The 18,568-nt window shown below is 38.7% G+C and overlaps 1 protein-coding gene across 2 annotated transcripts in view; it reads left to right on the top strand.

Annotated features, from left to right (window-relative positions):
- LOC114248235 (uncharacterized) overlaps positions 1-18,126 on the top strand; it is a 32,087-nt gene extending 13,961 nt beyond the window's left edge. Inside the window, exons 14-23 of one of the 2 annotated variants that reach the window (XM_028181423.2) lie at positions 647-836; positions 2,028-2,189; positions 3,454-3,575; positions 11,115-11,380; positions 11,942-12,047; positions 12,793-12,948; positions 14,218-14,387; positions 15,066-15,278; positions 15,894-15,970; positions 16,833-18,126. In XM_028181423.2, the coding sequence (XP_028037224.2) occupies positions 647-836; positions 2,028-2,189; positions 3,454-3,575; positions 11,115-11,380; positions 11,942-12,047; positions 12,793-12,948; positions 14,218-14,387; positions 15,066-15,278; positions 15,894-15,970; positions 16,833-16,965 (1,595 nt within the window). In that variant the 3' untranslated portion in view covers positions 16,966-18,126. Of the gene's footprint in view, positions 1-646; positions 837-2,027; positions 2,190-3,453; positions 3,576-6,579; positions 7,300-11,114; positions 11,381-11,941; positions 12,048-12,792; positions 12,949-14,217; positions 14,388-15,065; positions 15,279-15,893; positions 15,971-16,832 lie in introns of those variants that run through there. The other variant, XM_028181422.2, reaches the window with a different exon arrangement.
- The last annotated feature ends 442 nt before the right edge of the window (positions 18,127-18,568 follow it).

Raw genomic sequence — 18,568 nt, 5'->3', positions numbered from 1 at the left:
CCCTTTTCTTTTTTTTTGTCGTCTTCATGATGTTTAAGTTTTTAGTACTTAATTTAGTATTTCTGAACGAGATACTAAATTAAGCTATTACGAATATAATCGGTTACTTAAAACATTTCTAATCTGATCCTTGTTGTTAGAAACAGTAGTGATATAAGGGACAGAATGCTAATCGTAGAGAAAAAAAAATCCAGTCTATTGGAGTATCGATATTTTTTAATACCGTAGATACAATGCGAATGCTAGCACCTACGAACAGTAATTCCGTAAATAAGGTTTAAATGTCCTTTTGTGGACTTTTTTGACGTTCGAATTCTTCACAGTTTTGAAAGAAACTACACAGTTTTATTTTTTTTAATTTTTTTTATTGCTTCGATGTGTGGACGAGCTCACAGCCCACCTGGTGTTAAGTGGTTACTGGAGCCCATAGACATCCACAACGTAAATGCGCCACCCACCTTGAGATACAAATTCTAAGGTCTCAAGTATAGTTAGTGTGTGTAAGTCTCGTGAAAACTAAAGAAAATAGCTACAACATGCCTCAGTGAAAGTGTGTAAAATATTCCCACGCTTGTATTATAAGATATGGAATAGGAAGTCTATTGGGAACTTGCACGTGACTATTCTAATTTAAATGCCTTTTCAGACATCGGTGGTGAGCGTCAAATGCTCATGGATACAAATTTTCCATTGGAAGGTAAAGTGTCTGCAATGGGACGTTCAATCGTGATCTTCGGTCCGGAAAGAACTAGCGAACGATTTGCTTGCGCCAACATCGAACCCGATAATGACATCATCAAATATGTCAATCTGGTTAGAACGCCGAAATTTGTACTGTAAGTATTTTTTAAATACCTATAAGCTCTTCTTAATACGCTTTTATTAGCTTAAGACGTATGTATGTAATGGAATCTTTGAACATGATTCTGACCCCCTTCAAAACGTCGGATTAACTCGAAATTTGGTATACTTATTAAGGACCGATGACAATTCAATGTTAAAAACTAAAAAAATTGAAATTCAACTAAAAAATGAAAAATAAATAATAGTTTAAAAAAACTAACAAAATACGCTTTTATAGAAAATCCAACAAAAAAATTGAAAATAAATTTTAATGAATTTGAATTAAAAATAGTGTAAGGAAAAATGATTTTATTGTAAAAAAAGCGTGGGGTGCACGGTATCAGCAGTTATAAATATTTTATGAACAGATATGAGCAGTAGGGTTATTTTAATAATATCCTGAAAAGCATCCTACGCTTTTTTATAATAAAATAAATTTTTCTTACACTATTTTTAATTCAAATTCATTAAAATTTATTTCCTATTTTTTAGTTGGATTTTCTACAAAAGCGCATTTGTTAGTTTTTTAAACTATTATTTATTTTAACTTGTTATTGTGGTTGGACTGGTTTTTTTTGTTAAGAATTTTAATGCTTTTAAAAGCAATAAAAAAAGAAAAAAGGAACAAGACAGTCACTTGCCGATTCCAGATTCCTTCCGAAGATCTTCTATTAATCTGATTTTAATAATCTTAATTTTTTTAAAGAACGGATAATCATAAATTAATCTTTTTTTTAATTGCCCTTTTCGCAAACGAGCTTATGACCCATCTGATAAATGCGTCTATTGCACTATCTATAAGTGATATTAATAGATCCCTTATGCGCTCCCTGAGAAGCATACCAAAATAGATAGATAGCAGCATCTTTCAATAAATTATCGTTAACTGTGATACAAAAATTCCCAAATCACTGCATATTTCTACTAGTGGTAGGATCTCTTGTGAGTCCGCGCGGGTAGGTACCACCGCCCTGCCTATTTCTGCCGTGAAGCAGTAACGCGTTTCGGTTTGAAGGGTGGGGCAGCCGTTGTAACTATACTTGAGACCTTAGAACTTATATCTCAAGTTGAGTGGCGCATTTACGTCGTAGATGTCTATGGGCACCAGTAACCACTTAACACCAGGTGGGCTGTGAGCTCGTCCAACCATCTAAGGAATAAAAAATAAAAATAAAATATTTCAGTGGTCAATTCTTAGAAGACATTCGGAAAGTAATGGGTGTTCCCGAATGGATGGTCAGCGTGGACTCGCGTCGTACTCGCGACCTGCACCACTCTACCTGCATTCAGATCCTACTGCACTTCACTGGACCTCACGCCAACAGACTCGAACTTGATTTTACTAGGTAAATTTGTTGTTATTTTTCTCAGCCTTTCTTACCAGATATAATGCCTAATTACGTCTGTGTAGTAGTAATATGCAGGAAGGCTATTTAAAATTGCCCACCATCAATATTTTAGATACAAATTGAGTTGAGCAGAGCTGGGTTTTTTTATGGCCTTCGGAGACAGACCATATAGATCCAAATCTCTGATGGTGAGTGGTTATCGTCACGCATGAAAGCTAGCAATGCTAGAGGCATAGCTGAACCGTTTTCTACCACAAGACTTGTAATAGAGTCGCAGGGGAGGGTTTCCCAAAGCCATTGCTACAGGTAACAAAGAAAGAAGCACACAGGATAGAAAAAATAGTATTACTAATTATTGTGGAAATGCTTAACAATGAAGGGAAGATCTTAAACCGAGCGGGTGATATTGCTCAGTAGACCGACGGTCCGAACTGTGGTAATCGAAGTTCTTGACACGCTGATGATGAAGTGTGAAAGCTGCAATTGTTCCGTCGCAGGCCACCGTTGTGTAAGTATACGACAAAGGGAAGATCTTCCACCGAGCGGGTGTTATTGCTCGGTAGACCGACGATCCGAATGTTGTTGTTCGGAACTTGTATATATGCAAGCATATCTTGAAAATGGCGTAAGCGAGATTCAGGCATTTGTCAAATATCTTGTGTTGTACGATGGCTACCGTCACAATTACTGTTGAGCTGGAAGTAGAAGCAGCTACGCGTGAGTCCGGAACACGGTATATCCGTATCATCAACTATATCGACCTTCGACACCCCGTCTTCCGTAGTTGTATGAAAGGCGACTAAGAAATACACCTTAAAATTCCTCGCAGCAATCATGCGTTTCGGTTCGATGGGTAGAGTTCCACCATGGAACACAATCGAGCTTTTCGCCTCATGTTTCCTGTGAGCTACGCTGAGCCATAATACCGAATATCCTCGTTGTCAAACCAAAATCTGCTATGTGCACTTTTTTATTTTTTTACCTTTTCGTATAGTTCACAGCCCTATCTACCGTATAAAAAAACTGTTATGTGTCTATAACTTTAATATTTATCTATAGCTTTCATTTGATATAGTTCTTCAAAATTCACCTTCATATAAAATTTTATACGAAAATGTTTTTACTCGTTAATTCAAAATAGAGTTTTTGCACATAGCAGATTTTGGTTTGACAGCGACGATATATCAATCTGAGAAATAAATATACCGATTTAAAAATTTTATTATCGTCAACCATATATTCAATTGCGTTTAATTGTTAGATTACTAGCGTCCGGAAGATTGGATTCGCCGAGTATATTCATACCCGGCTATGTGGATACAAAGAGGAAGAGAGGTACTCAATACAGACATTGCGGAGTCACAGATCCCAATGAGAAGAAAAGTAAGTTTTAGTTCAAGCGTGCTTTTTGTCCGTAGGTTATTCGTTCGATAAACAATATGTGAAATAGTAGAATCAATTACGTCACCCAAAATTTGAAATGAGGTCGTAATCTGAATTGTATTGTATAATATTTAACACGAAAACTTCGATAACTTCAATTAATTTTATACGAGTAATAGATACCGTCACTAATTGTCAGCCGTCCGTGGCCACCGAGGAAATAAATGCCAATCACGAAATCAAACAGTAACAGTAATAGCGTAGTTCTTGTTATATCTACAACGCACGAATATCAAATGTATTACAGAGATTTATTAGCAGACTAGCTGTACCCGTCCGCTTCGCTGGGCATTTAAAATTAACATTATTATTTCTCACCCCCACAAAGATTCTCATCATTAAGGCCCCCGCAACTGGTGTAGGGAATCCAAAACTCATATACAGTCGTGGTCAACTAATTAGGGACATTCAAGATAGTGAAGGGCTATAACCGGTTATGTACATTTAAATATAAAACCCTATTGATTTCTCAGCACCTATTATTTGCATAATGTGGTCCGATTATTATGCTATAAATGGCTGTAAATAAAAGATTTAATAAATAGAAAAAGTATTTAATATCAAAGATTAAACATGTATTAAATATTAAAGTACAATTCTATAGTGGACATTTAATTAAGGACAGTAAAGTATAATGAAAAATACAGTTACACAAAACTTATAATCTTCAGTGTTATAATATCTTTAACAGCTCCATTTTATTACGTGTAAAATCAGACTCAGTAGCAAAACCTTTGTTAGTAATTACCGCTTGACACCGATGTGGCATAGACATAATCAGTTTCTGACATGTTTCGACAGGAATGTTTGCCCATGCCTCACAAAAAGCTTCATGAAGTTCATCCAAATTTGTATTACGATAAGTGGCAACTTTTTTCTTGATTTCGTGCCAAAGATGCTCAATTGGGTTGAGGTCCGGGCTATTTGCTGGCCAATCTAGCACCGATACAAACTGACTGGTAAGAAACGACTTGACTGAATGGGCGGTATGTTTCGGGTCGTTATCCTGCTGAAACGTCCATAAAATAGGGAGATGCTCCTCAGCATAGGGAAGCATAGTTTCTTCCAATATTGCCTTGTATTGATGTTGGTCTAAGTTACCCTGAACTTTCCTCACAGGTCCCACTCCACGTCCAGAAAATGAACCCCATATTTTAATGTTTCCACCGCCATGTTTCACCTGTTTTTTTGTGAATCTTTGATTCATTTCCGCTTTTACAGGACACCGTACATATTGCCTTCCATCTGAAGAAATCAAACTAACCTTGGTCTCGTCAGAGAAAAGTACATGTTGCCATTGGGCGTAGGTCCAATGTCCATATTTACGTGCAAATGCCAAACGAGCATTTCTATGTTCTTTCTTCAACAACGGTACTTTGCGAGCCACTCTTCCGAACAACCCTGCTTCTACCAAACGTCGTCGAACGGTCCTCGCAGATACACCGGCTCTTTCGTTTGCCCCAAACACTTCGTGTTTAATTAAAATAGAGCCTAGAAACGGATCTTTCTTAGCTAACCTGGTTATCATTCTATCTTCTTGCGGAGTCGTTTTTCTCGATATTTTTGTTCTGGACACATTTAAAGCTGTGTTATAGCGCTTGAAATGTTGCACTGCATTGCATACCATAGTTTTTGAACAATTTAAATGTTGTGCTATCCACCAACCACGCTCGACAAACTTCATGATAATTTTTCGTAGTGTTGGATCGCAACTTTTATTTTTGCCCATTTTTCTTCAAAATAATTCACAAAACTTAAAATAAAAAATCTGGATTGCCGCCAAAACGACCACTAAACAGTAAGAAAAGAAACAAAAAAGTATTAAAATTCCAATTTTGAAATTAGAACGCAATACCTCAGTGTCCCTAATTAAATGGCCAGCCAGCATTCTTTGAACCAATAGCATTATGATATTGTATCAGCTATACTGTGAAGAGGTTTAATGTTTAAGAAGTTGTTATTGTTTGTATAATCGTGCACATAAATGACTAATTACACTTACATGTAAAAGATATGGAATATTGCTAAGACTCGTTGGAAAATAAAAAAAATATTCACAATTTGGCTTAACTAGAGATTGTCCCTAATTAGTTGACCACGACTGTAAATATTAGCCTATCCATTAAGTACATGTATTTTCTAGATGGATACCAAGTTTCAAGTCAATCGGATGCATGGCTCAGTAGTTATAACGGAACATCCGTAAAAACCACTGTAGATTTTTATATTAGTATAGATATCACGGTAGGTAGCAGCTTGGCTTTGCCGCTGGCAGTGCTGAAGTCCATGGGCGACGGTAACCACTCACCCTCAAAGGGCCGTATGCTTGTGATGAGATGTTTAATTCAGAAAAACTACTCTTCTTTTTGTACTGGCTTCTAGTATCCTACTACACTGTGTCACACAACAAGGAACTTTGTAGGACGTATCTACCGTGTTGTAGGAATTTTTTTTTGGTCAAGAGGAAATCGCCGGACTTCCGCCCTCCACTAGGGAGATAGAGGGCGGGGCATGTCGGTGTCGAACTGACTAAAACCTCCTGTCGCTCAACAACCAACGTCCAATCCTCGCATGAGACAGAACTCATGACAAGGCAAAGGGGGGAAAGTGAAGCGTGTAGTGCGGAGCACATCTCTCCCATCACCCTCTCCCTCGGGACGCTGGACTGGCAGTCGTCGGCACCACGACTGCCAGTCCTCGCGGTTGGCAGGCTATCCGAAGCCCGCCTAGATGGCGCCGGTTACAGTGGTTTATACGGAATACCTCACTGTGTCAGAACCAGCATGGTTCGAGGATATCGATATCGATATTGAGGAGAGGTGTTGTAGGAGTATGTAGATATCTATAGCCTATCAACTTAAAACTAGGTGAGCCGTGAGCTCATTCACCCATTTAAGCCACAAACAGAAACAAATCGTTCTGAAACTGTTTTATTTGTTTCTAGAGAGTTCATTCTTCTTCTCGAGCAGTAAGTCTTCGATGGCAACAGCTAGCGTCACCTTTATGTTGTCTCCGATCTTCCTTATATTAATAAGAAGATACTTGTGATATCGTGTAGTCTGAGTTCCCATTTGGTTATCGAACTCAATGTCTTATATTCAGTGTGTGATACATCCGCGCAGTCATCGTCATAATAAAATTTAATTTTAGTTTTTAAATAAAATCTATGTATACTATATCGTTTTCACATTATTATGAAAATACATGACGAATAAAATGCGATAGTTTTATCTTTTTGAAGTTTCAAAATCGAAACCTTGCCTTACGCATTAAGTCCGTCACTGTACTTTTGTGCATAAATGAATGCTGAATAAATAAATAAAAAATTAATAAAACTATTATTAAAGTAAAATTATTATTATTTTTATAAAAATTATATGCAAATGAACAACGAAACAAAAAACGGATGGAGTAAAAGAAACACCGAAATAAGAAGCAAATATGTCCCGACCTAAGGCACTTTGCAATGGGTGCTACTGGAGGTTTAAGCCAAGGAGGGTTGCCGGTTGCTAGATAAGCAGATAAAAAAGAAAATCGATTTACAAACAGAGAAAAAAAAATTGTCCTCAACTTATTTATTTAGATGTGTTTATGTAATAAAATTATTTATAAGTCATGTTTTAATTATTGGATTTTAACTAAATTTAAAACCAATTGTTGTGTATTTTTTTGTTGTTTTATTTACTAACTTATAATATATTTAACTTGGGTTGAGATTTCTGATTCTTATTACCAAACCAACCACATGGCATGTTTTCATATGCGGCCAAAATTAGGTGTATTATCTATGATATGCGGTTAGTTGATGCATGTTTGTTCTAATGTTAGTTTATAATTTAGATCGGAAAGCCGTTACCCAATATAATTGAAGCTTCAACCTCATATCCCAGGGTTCACGTTGGGCTGGCTGTCTATCCCCTATGAGGAGGCAGTCTCCTCCCCGTGATGGTCACGGGGCGACCTAAGGGGGTTGAGGCTGCGTCGCACGCTATCGTCACTAGCTCGCTGGCACCAGGAGGACGGGACGACGCGTCGGCGGCTGCGGACTGCGATGCGGTCCGCATTTTCGTCGTCGCTGTCGTTGCCGAACATACTGTGGAAGAGCAGCCCGGTCGGCGGTGTATTGCGTTCCGACCCGGCAGGCTGGTTCTGGCCCAGCAGGGTATCCCGGAACACCAGCGGCATCGCCCAGGCGGCCTGGTAGGGCCGTGGTATCGCGGAAACCGACTTCGTTGGTCGTCGACTATCGCCTCGACGACCCGTCGGTCGGGCGTCCTAAGAGTGGCGCCGTGTGTCTGGTTGTAGTGTTGGCCGCGGGAACCCCCCTACTCTGACCGGGTTCTGACCCCGGACGGAGATCGGACGTCGAGTGTAAGAGTGCAGGGGAGTCGCTTAGTGGGTGGGCACTAAAATTCCTTGGGCCCGCGGTCTGCTCTCAACACCTGCAAATCGTTGAGTGCCACATACCCCGCGCGCCGCCTAGGCGCGGGGACCTCGTAGGAGGTGCGGCCACCGGTTCGAAAAAAATAAAATAATAATGGGCTGGCTGTCTATGAACTCCAGTAACAACTTTGTACCAGGCTGGCGGTGAAACGTACTCCCACCGGTGAATACAAAAAAAAACATAAGTAACTCTGTCTGTTTGTTACGCTTTCACGACCAATCCATTGAACTGGTCTTAGCGTAATTTAGTTAGAAAATAGTTTGAGCTCCGGAAAGGAATATGCGTTTCTTACCACAGTTGAGTACGGGTCTCGGCCCATGCGATATAACCCATAGACACATCCCAATGAGTTTCTCACCGGATCTTCTCAGTGGGTCGCGATCGCGATTCGGTGGTAGATTCTGCGACTGCGGTGGTAGACTCTTTCTAGGGCTAGTGTTAGTAAATTCTCTCAGGCTGCGCCCGTGAGCTCACCTACCCGTCCAAGCGTAGATGGAATGGCCTCTAAGCGAATAGGTGGGGAAAAAGGGGATATAAAGTGACGCAACCGCGGGTAATGCTCCTGTGCAAACAGGATAGAGGATTTTAAACCCTACAGCATAGTCAACAACTCCTAATTTACCAAAAGGGTTAACTGGGCAGAAAACGAACAATTGTGGGTAATCGTTTTTGCATACAACAATTTTTAATTCAAATTTATACCTCATTTATCGTAACGGCGTGTCTATAAACTGTGGTTGTCTGATCTGTCGAAACAACTGTCGAATTGGCAAAAACTTCTCATATTAGTCTAACAAACTAAACTACACAATGTCGTGTTTGTATTCAAGCGGCAGAAGTAGCGCGTACCTCTTATTCCCTGCCCATTTCTGCTGTGAAGCAGTAATGCGTTTAGGTTTGAAGAGTATGACAGCCGTTGTACTGTAAAAACGGAGACCTTATTCATTTATTTTATTTATTTATTTCGTTTATCGATTTTGCATCCATATTACATTCATTAAGATTTCTTAAAGTATACCAGAATTATTTTTTTATTTTATTTTATTGCCCTTGTAGGCAGACGAGCATACGGCCCACCTGATGGTGAGTGGTTACCGTCGCCCATGGACTTCAGCAATGCCAGGGGCAGAGCCAAACCGCTGCCTACCGGAAAAAATATAACCGGATAATAATCATATCATAAGGTAGGTGGCGGCATTTACATTGTAGATGTCTATGGGCTCCGGTGACCTGACCCGTGAGCTTGTCCACCGATTTAAGCAATAATAAAAAGAAGGTCAGACATACTTATTTTATTTTAAAGAACTTGGCACGTAACACAATGTTTAAAATTTTTCAAATGATAATTTGTGGGTAGCGTGAAACGCGCCCAAGATGTCTCATAATTGGCAACCTACCAGCTATGTATTGACAATGATATTGTGATTTAATTATCACTATCACCTAGTCATGCTTAAATCGATAGATTGTCTGCCAGCACGCTGCTATTTTTAACAAAAGACATAATATCATAATAATATTAAAAATATAGCGATCAGTGTGCTTAGTGCGAGTTTCTTAACGTTCTCTTTAGCATAAAAGCTAACCCAATTTTGTATGAAGTGGGAACAGCGCCCCTAGCGGCAAACGTGTGCAAATGATCACATTCCATACAAATATGAGCTAACTTTTACGTTATCGAGAACCTTAAAAAACTCGCACTAAGCACACTGATACAAAGCAAACTGTAGGTTAAGTTCATCAAGGTTAGCTTCATTAAGTGATAGAGTTTCACAATTACGGTAGGCAGCGGCTTGGCTCTGCCCCTGGCATTGCTGAAGTCCATGGGCGACGGTAAACACTCACCATCAGGTGGGCCGTATGCTCGTCTGTCTACAAGGGCAATAAAAAAAAAAAAAAACTATTAGATATATGTAATAGTGCGTAAGTATGATGTCGATTTTTGTAATAAGCTTAAAGGTTCGGAATTCGTGCTTGAGACAGTCTTTGAACAACACAACTGAGACTTCTAACTCGCTTCAAGTTGTGTGGCATACACCGTATTCACGGGCTCCAGAAATCAATCTTAAAAACAAATGGGTCGTGAGCTCATTTTTGTTTGTATTCCTATCCACTTAGGGTTTTCACGCTCTTAACGGCTTCATGCTTCGATATGCAGTTGAACAAAGTTGAGAATGATAAGTGCATGTCAGTTTTTAGCGTTATTCTTGAAAGTACACCACTTGGTACGATGACGCCACACTAATTGGTCGCTTTTCGACGATAATCTTTTCATACAAGGCGTGCTCTTTATCTAGAGGTAAAGACCCTCCATACGTTTCATCATTTATCTATAGGTAAAAGCCATTGCCCAGAGGCCTTTCCAGTTTCACCAGGTCAGACGGGTGAGCAAAGGCTCAGCCAGGAGGGGTGGGATTTGCTAACAGCTGCCCAAGCGCCTCCAAAGAAGACCTAACAACTCAAGGGCAACTGCTTCGCCAATGAATAGATTTAAATCGCGACCCGCTGAAAAGATCCGGCGAGAAACTCAACGGACTGATGCATGGGTTAGGTTGCACGTCAAACTCTGCCGAGTTCGACGAGTAGATTTACTGGGGTCCGAAGGCCTGCTCGTAGCGTTAGAGTTGAAGGCGTTTAATGCAAGGGTTATTGGATCTGATGGATCCGTAAGGACGTGTCTACAACGACGTACAAATATGTACATAATACATAGAAAATAAAGGTTTTAGGCTAGGATTTTTTGTACGCGTTCGGAAATATGGGACCTAAGCATTAGAGGTCAAAGCAATGTATGTATCTATTCGTCTTATGGCCACAGTCGAGTTGAAGGGTAGCATACACTTTAATAGAGTCCACATTTCAAAAGCGCCTGATGGAGTGTAGTCGCTACACTGCGCATGTCAGCGTGCGTGATACGAAAATCAATAGGCGTCTATTCTCCGAACCATTTCTGGGTTTGAATTCATTCAAAACCTTTAAAATGCACCTTAAACAGCAAATTGTAACGTTTTTAACATTTATTTTTGTGGTTCAAGGAAATTTAGAGGGGCCGTTTTTATTTTTTGGACCTAAATCCTTAGAAAAGTACAAAAGGCCAGCATTGAAGTATTTGGACCAAGATGAGTTGACGAAAATATACGGAGAGCAGGCGGCTATAGTGGTTTTTAATAACCAGGATTCGGTGCCACTCTCCAGTGGATATTTCCCAAGGTTAAGGAAGATGTTGGAGGGTCAGACTGTGTTGGTTTTGCCGCAGGATTTTTTGGATGTTCACCCGGATTACATCAGCAATGAAACCCAGGTTTTTGAAGCATGACACTTAAATTATGAATCTGTTAAGTATTTTTACTCATGGTATACAAAAAATACAAAAATAGTAGCTGAAATATAATTTTATTAAATGAAAACCTTTTATGGGTCTTTTAGATTGTTTTCTATTTATTGTCCGGTTGCCTATTGTCATTTCTGTTTGTATATGTTCTAGTTATCACCTATCGTTAAATAGACCCGGTACACGGATTGCCTATCAACTCATTACCGTTTTAGTTAAATAAATATTTTGGATTTGCTTCTGTTCTATATAAATAAAATAACATGCTGTACATGCTAGTATTTGAAATTTGATTTTGTAAATAACGAGTATAATAAAATAATATAATTATGGAGATATTAATTTTGATTAAGGAGATACGAATTGAGAATTACAGAGAATACTTAATGGTAGACAGCGGCTTGGGTCTGCCCCTGGCATTGCTGAAGTCCACGTCTGCCTATAAGGGCAATTAAAAAAAAAATGCAGGAGTAAAAGTATATTAATTTTAGAGAAAAGTCGATATTATAGTACAGATTGTTTCTATTTCAGATGCTTACCCTTCAAGGACCATGGTCAGAAAGAGACGCACAGATGACGGAGACATTTGTTCGGCTCCAAGATATCTATGGAGCTGGGCGGGTTTTAGGGATTTTGGGTAAGCTTTATGTTTGTTTAGTCAATGACGGAGTTTTTCTAAATCTCCCTTAGAAGAGATTTTGCGACTTCACGGCGAGTGGTATTATAGGTTAAGGACATTAACAATATCAGGGTTCCAAATAGGGGTACCATCACTTTTAGACATCGGGGAGGAGGTCGAAGTCAAGTAATGGTTATTTGTGTTTGTGTTTCTGTGAAATCGGAACGTATTACTGCTTCGCAAGGGCAGTAGAGAGTGGATAGAAAACTATCCCGTATGGTCTTACAAGACGTCCTTACGTAGATTATAATATAAACGCATGTCATTTCTATTACACAATGTTACTCCTTCGTCGTTGAAGTAAGTCGTGAAGGTGTATTAACTGCGTATTTAATTAGAAAAGGTACCTGTTCGCGGGATTTGAACACCGACTTATTATCATCACTTGATTGGTGCATTGCGCGTATTTAGACGATGAGGACTTCATAAGACCGATGGTAGGTGTTGGAAGCACGGAGAAACGAAAACAATATAGTCGAAAATAAATTTTTTGACATGTCCTTCTTCAAACGAGGCTTGAGGAGAGTACTTAAGGGTAGGCAGCGGCTTGGCTCTGCCCCTGGTATTTTTGAGTCCACGGGCGACGGTAACCACTCACCATTAGGTGGGGCGTATGCTCGTCTTCTCTCCGTCTCAAATAATCTCCAATATCTAAGCTCTCTTAGTAATAATTCAAATGCAGTCCCTAATGATTGATTCGCAGGAAATTCCGTTTCACAAAGTCAATCTCCGGACTACGCCGAAGGTGAATGGTCTAGAGTGAGGAGGCAGACTGGTAATGAAACCACAACACCGTCCGGTCAAGAGGAAGAGAAGATGACTAAAGCTGTCCCTAAATACGCATTATATAATGCAACTGGTATGCAATTGAGTATTAATAATTAAGAAATGTGATCTTGTGTAGCTCCTATTCTAATCGTTCGCTCATTGTTGAGCGTGGAACTACGCCTTTCTGCGACTTTTTATTTATATTTTTTTTATTGCTTAAATGGGTGGATGAGCTCACAGCCCACCTGGTGTTAAGTGGTTACTGGAGCCCATAGACATCCACAACGCCACCCACCTTGAGATATAAGTTCTAAGGTCTCAAGTTTAGTTACAATGGCTTCCCACCCTTTAAGCCGAAACGCATTATTGCTTCACGGCAGAAATAGGCAGGGTGGTGGTACCCACGCGCGCGGACTCACAAAAGGCCCTACCACCAGTGATAACTTGCTTGTTCTGTAGCCATTTATGTCGGTCAGTGGCTCTGTGAAGCGCGCCGTTCGTATGCAGGTGCTCCGAAACTTTATAACTCCTTGTGGAGCTATTGGTGACGATTTTGGATTATTTGTTTTTTTTTCTCTAAATTACCAAGAATTTAAATGGTAAATTGACGAAGTTTTGTTTTAAATTGAGATAAGCAACCCATGATTGTCCGGCCGCGACAGGTAATCGAATAAATATCACCCCTGTTCTCTTTCGGTCTTTTTCGGTAACTATAAACCCCTTTACCCATGAGTGGGTGACCTAATTTACCCCTAATGTTGGCGTCACCTGCTTTCATTGACGCCTCAATGTGAATGCGGTCGTCATTCTTAACATGAACTTCGATACAGTCATGACGCGAATATCTATACGTACCCACTACAGATTTCGCGGTGAAGGTGCTAATAAAGGATATATTTAAGGTTCGGCATCTAGTCTACCAAACTTCTTTTTCAACACGTGTTCACCCAATGCTGAGTGTAGGTCTGTTCATATGCACTCCATTCTTTCCTGTCTCGTGCCTTTCGCGTCCAGTCGCTACCAGCTATTTTGACCAGTGTGCTTAGTGCGAGTTTTTAACGTTTTCGATAGCGTAAAAGTTAACCTAATTTTGTATGCAGTTGGAACAACGCCTCTAGCGGTGAACGTTGGCAAACGATCCCATTCCATACAAATATGAGCTAACTTTTACGCTCTCGAGAACGTTAAAAAACTCGCACTAAGCACTCAGGTCGTCGGTTCATCTCATTGGTCGTCTGCCGACGTTACGACGTCCAGCATGAGGTCTCCACTCCACTACTTTTGTGTACCAACTAGTGCGTATTTAAAGAGCGAATACAGTATCAGGTCATATAAAATTTACAGGAATATTCCTTCACAGGTCCCCCTGGAAAGGGTGCACTTCTCTACTCATCAGGATGGCCTGAGTTACGTTTAGCGAATGGAAAGAGGGTGGTTCTCAGCAATCAAGTTGGCGAATGTACTGTGAAACCGACAAGGCTTTATACTATGCTAGTTGTCAAATTCGCTGATGGAGACAGTAGAGATAAGGTAAGAGATATCTGTTTATAAACGCGTAAAATCCTTGTATTATTTCCTTCGTTAAAAGTTCTTAGTAAAAAATTATCATAAACATTTTTATACGCCACAACGGATTCAGAAGGATCAAGGGTGATTGGCCACGTAGAAGATTTTAACCGACTTCAACAAAGTATGAGGTTATAGATTAGACTGTATTTTTTGTGTATTTTGTTATCTCAGAACTTTTTTCTAAGTGAAAAGATTTCAAGCTTTATATTCTTTTTTTGTTAAAACGGATCTGCTCTAGATGCGGTAGTTGCTTTGAGTAACTTAGAATAACTTGTCTTTGCCCAGATATTGAAATTCAACCATAATAATTGACTTATTATTATAAAGATTTAGTTTATCTGTAACATTTTCTTAGATTTTTTTCTAGTATGATGGAAATAATCTGATTCGATATATCACCTCGTGGGTGAGGGCCGGTTTTCGTTTATCGGCATTACAAATTCGGCTCTCAATTAAATAGTTCTTCTTCAACACGTGTCCACCCAATGTTGAGTGTAGGTATCCTCGAATGCACACCGTTCTCTTCGGTCTCTTGCCTTTCTCATCCAGTTTCTACCAACTACTTTGACCAGGTCATCGGTCCACCTCGTTGGCTGTTAGTGTAAGTGAATTCTTGTTTTCATCAGCTACATTTTCCAGATAACCCTCGAATTCAGTTTCAAGCAGTCAGCTGGCTGGTGGACGGCCGTCGGAGTCGAGGTCATATTCGGATCCCTCGAAACATCTGGATTGAATTTGAAGGCACCAGCCCCACCTGATGCTCCTTCAGCAGTGCTGGGTCGTTCTTACCATTGTTCTCAGCCTCTTGTGTATACGTCTGATGAGGCAATTTTAAGACTTCCCGATGTTCAGGTAAGACTTTGTCATAAGGGGTTTGAAGGGAGCTGTACTGTTGATACTGTTTGGTTCAAAGTTATATCTCAAGCTATCTCGTCGGTTCGGTAATTGCTTACAATTTGGCGGGATTTAGGTTTTATCTGCTCATATTAACTAGCAACGGCCTCCTACTAGTTTTTTCCTGATGGATCAGGGTTGATATTGTATAGAAAGATATTATGGTACAATAATCTAATATTATTATGTATTGTTCAAAATATTTTTGCCTTAATTTAATATAGGAAACTTAGTCTTGAGTTTTACGTTTCCTTATGAGTGACAAAGTGCCAAACTTTAAGCTTGCAACTTTCTCTCAGCGCACGTTACATTTAAAATTTAAAATGCCAGTAAACATAAGTTTATTCATTTTCTAACCCGATAAGCTTCGTGTTTGTAGCTTTGAAAATTACTTCAATGCAAGCGTTCGTTAACTGATTTTATCAACTTAAGGATTAACTTTTCTAAATTAATTCCTTGGTCGATACCTTCAATATAAAATGCATCAACTCTTAAGCTGTCTTAAGCTGACAAATCAGTCAAGACAAATAATCATATACGTATCGATTATAATTAGAACCGTTTTTGTTTTAGATGCAAATCTTTATGGATAGCACGGAGAGGTTCGCTGATGCTTTTGATTGCATTGGCTTTACAACTGTGCCGATCTGGTAAATATATTGCTAATTTCTTTCCGTTTTAAAGTAAACTTAGAAATTCTTGAAGTCGTCGTGGTCTAAGAGATAATTTGGCCGGTGTATTAGAATTAAGTGATGAGATCAAGCCAGTATTCAAAACACGCAGACAGGTACTTTCCTAAAGAAATACGTACTAAATTCAATTTTACTAACGATTTTCACAAAGAAGGATTAAAACCATGTAATAAAAATCAAACCCGTTAAAATTATAAGTTCCGTAATTACCGATGATGTGACATTTTGTGAGTTCATTTAGGTAGGTATCGCCCGGTCTATTTCTGTAGTAGAGCAGTAATGTATTCTGGTTTCAAAAGATTTGGGCTAGTCGTTGTTTAAATAATTGAGATATAGATTCAAATCTTAAGAAGACCTTAAGATTTGAATATATATCTCTGAGACCTTAGAACTTATATCTCAAGGTGTGTGGCGCATTTACGTTGTAGATGTCTATGGGCTCCAGTAGCCACTTAACATCCGGTGGGCTGTGAGCTCGTCTACACATGTAAGCAATAAATAAAAAAAACTCATGTTCTGACTTCACTATGAGTATGCGAAAGTGTTCCAAAAATGACTAAATGACATATATCGTTTCCTGTATGACATTAATCAGATACTGGTAGTAGGTGGTCTAATATAAGTCCACACGTGTAGATACCAGCATCCTGTCCATTTCCGCTGCACATTGATTATGTGTTCAAGTTAAATTTGAGATTTCGATCAAACAGCATTAAAACCGTTATGCAATCTCTAGGTAGTTACGTAACCTGACCAGGCACTTCCGAAACGATATAATTTATTTGAAAATAAAATGACAAATACATATCCTTTATTTCAGGTCCGGATTAATGGTGTCATTCATAATGCTGCTAGGGCTGGCGGTGTCTGTTTGCATGATAATGGATATTAAGACCATGGACCGCTTTGAGAGTAACAGAAGCAAACAACTGACGATCACTGTTAATGAATAAATTATGATAAACCCTAAGCCCGTTTCACGATTGGCTAAAGCCATTTTTGATCATAACAAGACCTCTTTATATATCTGGTGATTAATAGGACGTTTACGAGGGGTAATTTTTTGGTGCGGCCCTTCTGTCTAATCCGATTTCTTCTGCAAAGCCATTTTAAGAACTGGTTTTGAAACATGGCCATTAACATTAATCTACTTGTGCGATATTACCACATATCTAAAGGCTTCTGGAGTAATTGTTCACATATCTGAAGTTTACTTCCTTTTTGGATACTTGAGCGAGGGAACTGCTAATTAAAATTTATATTATTTTTGTGTACAGTGAGCATTGATCACGACCAGAACGGATATTGATATTTTTTTAAGAAAGACTAAGACACAGCGCGGTCTTTTGGTTGTTGATCCACTTCTCCTTTGCTCTCCTGATGATTCTCCTGATGTATAGAAGACAACTCCGATTGCTTCTCTATTGTAATTTACCTGAAAAGAAAGAATATTCAAAAGAATATCTATTATAGTTAAACCTTGTTGTGATATTTTGAATTTCAGATCATTCTAATTTTAAAGACATTGACGTTAATATTGGTATTATATTATAACGGTATAATGGTATTATAAGCGTCTTATATAGTATTAGACCAGTGATTCTCAACCTTTTATTTGTTGCGGCACATATTTGACGATTTCAAAATTTGGCGGCACACAAAGAAAAAGATAAAAATTATTTACTTACTACCGAATCACATACATTTGCCAATTTTAACGAAAGAAAAGATGCAGTAACTACTATGCAACACCTTGTGAATCCCAACTATCACTAAAACAACACGTTTTGTACGCACAAGTGGCAAGTGTGCGCCGACTTGAGACATATTCCTATTGCTATGCACGCCGCTTCATCATAATTTGGCACTAAGACAAACCGCGTTGCAAAGCAAATAATAACACACTTTTGAAATTTGGCGGCACACAAAATTGCCGCGGCACAGTGGTTGAGAATCACTGTATTAGACTATAATTTGTTAAAAAATATATGGACGCTATAAACATTAAAAATATCTTGACTGTTGTACTTTTAGTTGTAGTAAAATTCAAAGATCATATTGTGTCAGCTTTGCTGTTGGTATTGAAATTATATTAATAAACAAATACATATCTTGTGACGATTGTTTTATTGTACGAAATTTAGTTTCAATGTACTAAAAATAAATTGTTACATATCAAAATGAGCGTGCGTTTTTTTAATGGGTAGGTTGATTTAAACTCTTATTCTATCGTCAAAGTGTTTGAATATTAGGTACAAGCTACTTTTCTCAAAAACTAGAGGTCCCGCAGTAGTCGAAATTCGACTATAATTAATTGGAATTGTAAGTTTGTACACTATTATGATTGTATTTTATACTTCTATAATCACAAATTTTGCCAAGACTACACTATAAAAAATATTAGGTAACAAAGACAAACAATATATAATCTATTCTCAATTTGACAACAGACGTGAAGAACAAAAGTTTGACAATAAATAGTATGCATGCGTGTGTGCGTCAAATACATGGTATGTAGTGTGTGTAATGTTTTCTTTATTGATTTAATGTATCTTT

This window comes from Bombyx mandarina, chromosome 26 (genome assembly GCF_030267445.1).
Source record: "Bombyx mandarina strain Sakado chromosome 26, ASM3026744v2".
NCBI classification, from domain to species: Eukaryota; Metazoa; Arthropoda; class Insecta; order Lepidoptera; family Bombycidae; genus Bombyx; species Bombyx mandarina.
The sequence above is the reverse complement of the archived record's forward strand: the minus strand, read 5'-3'. Positions and strand labels throughout refer to the sequence as shown.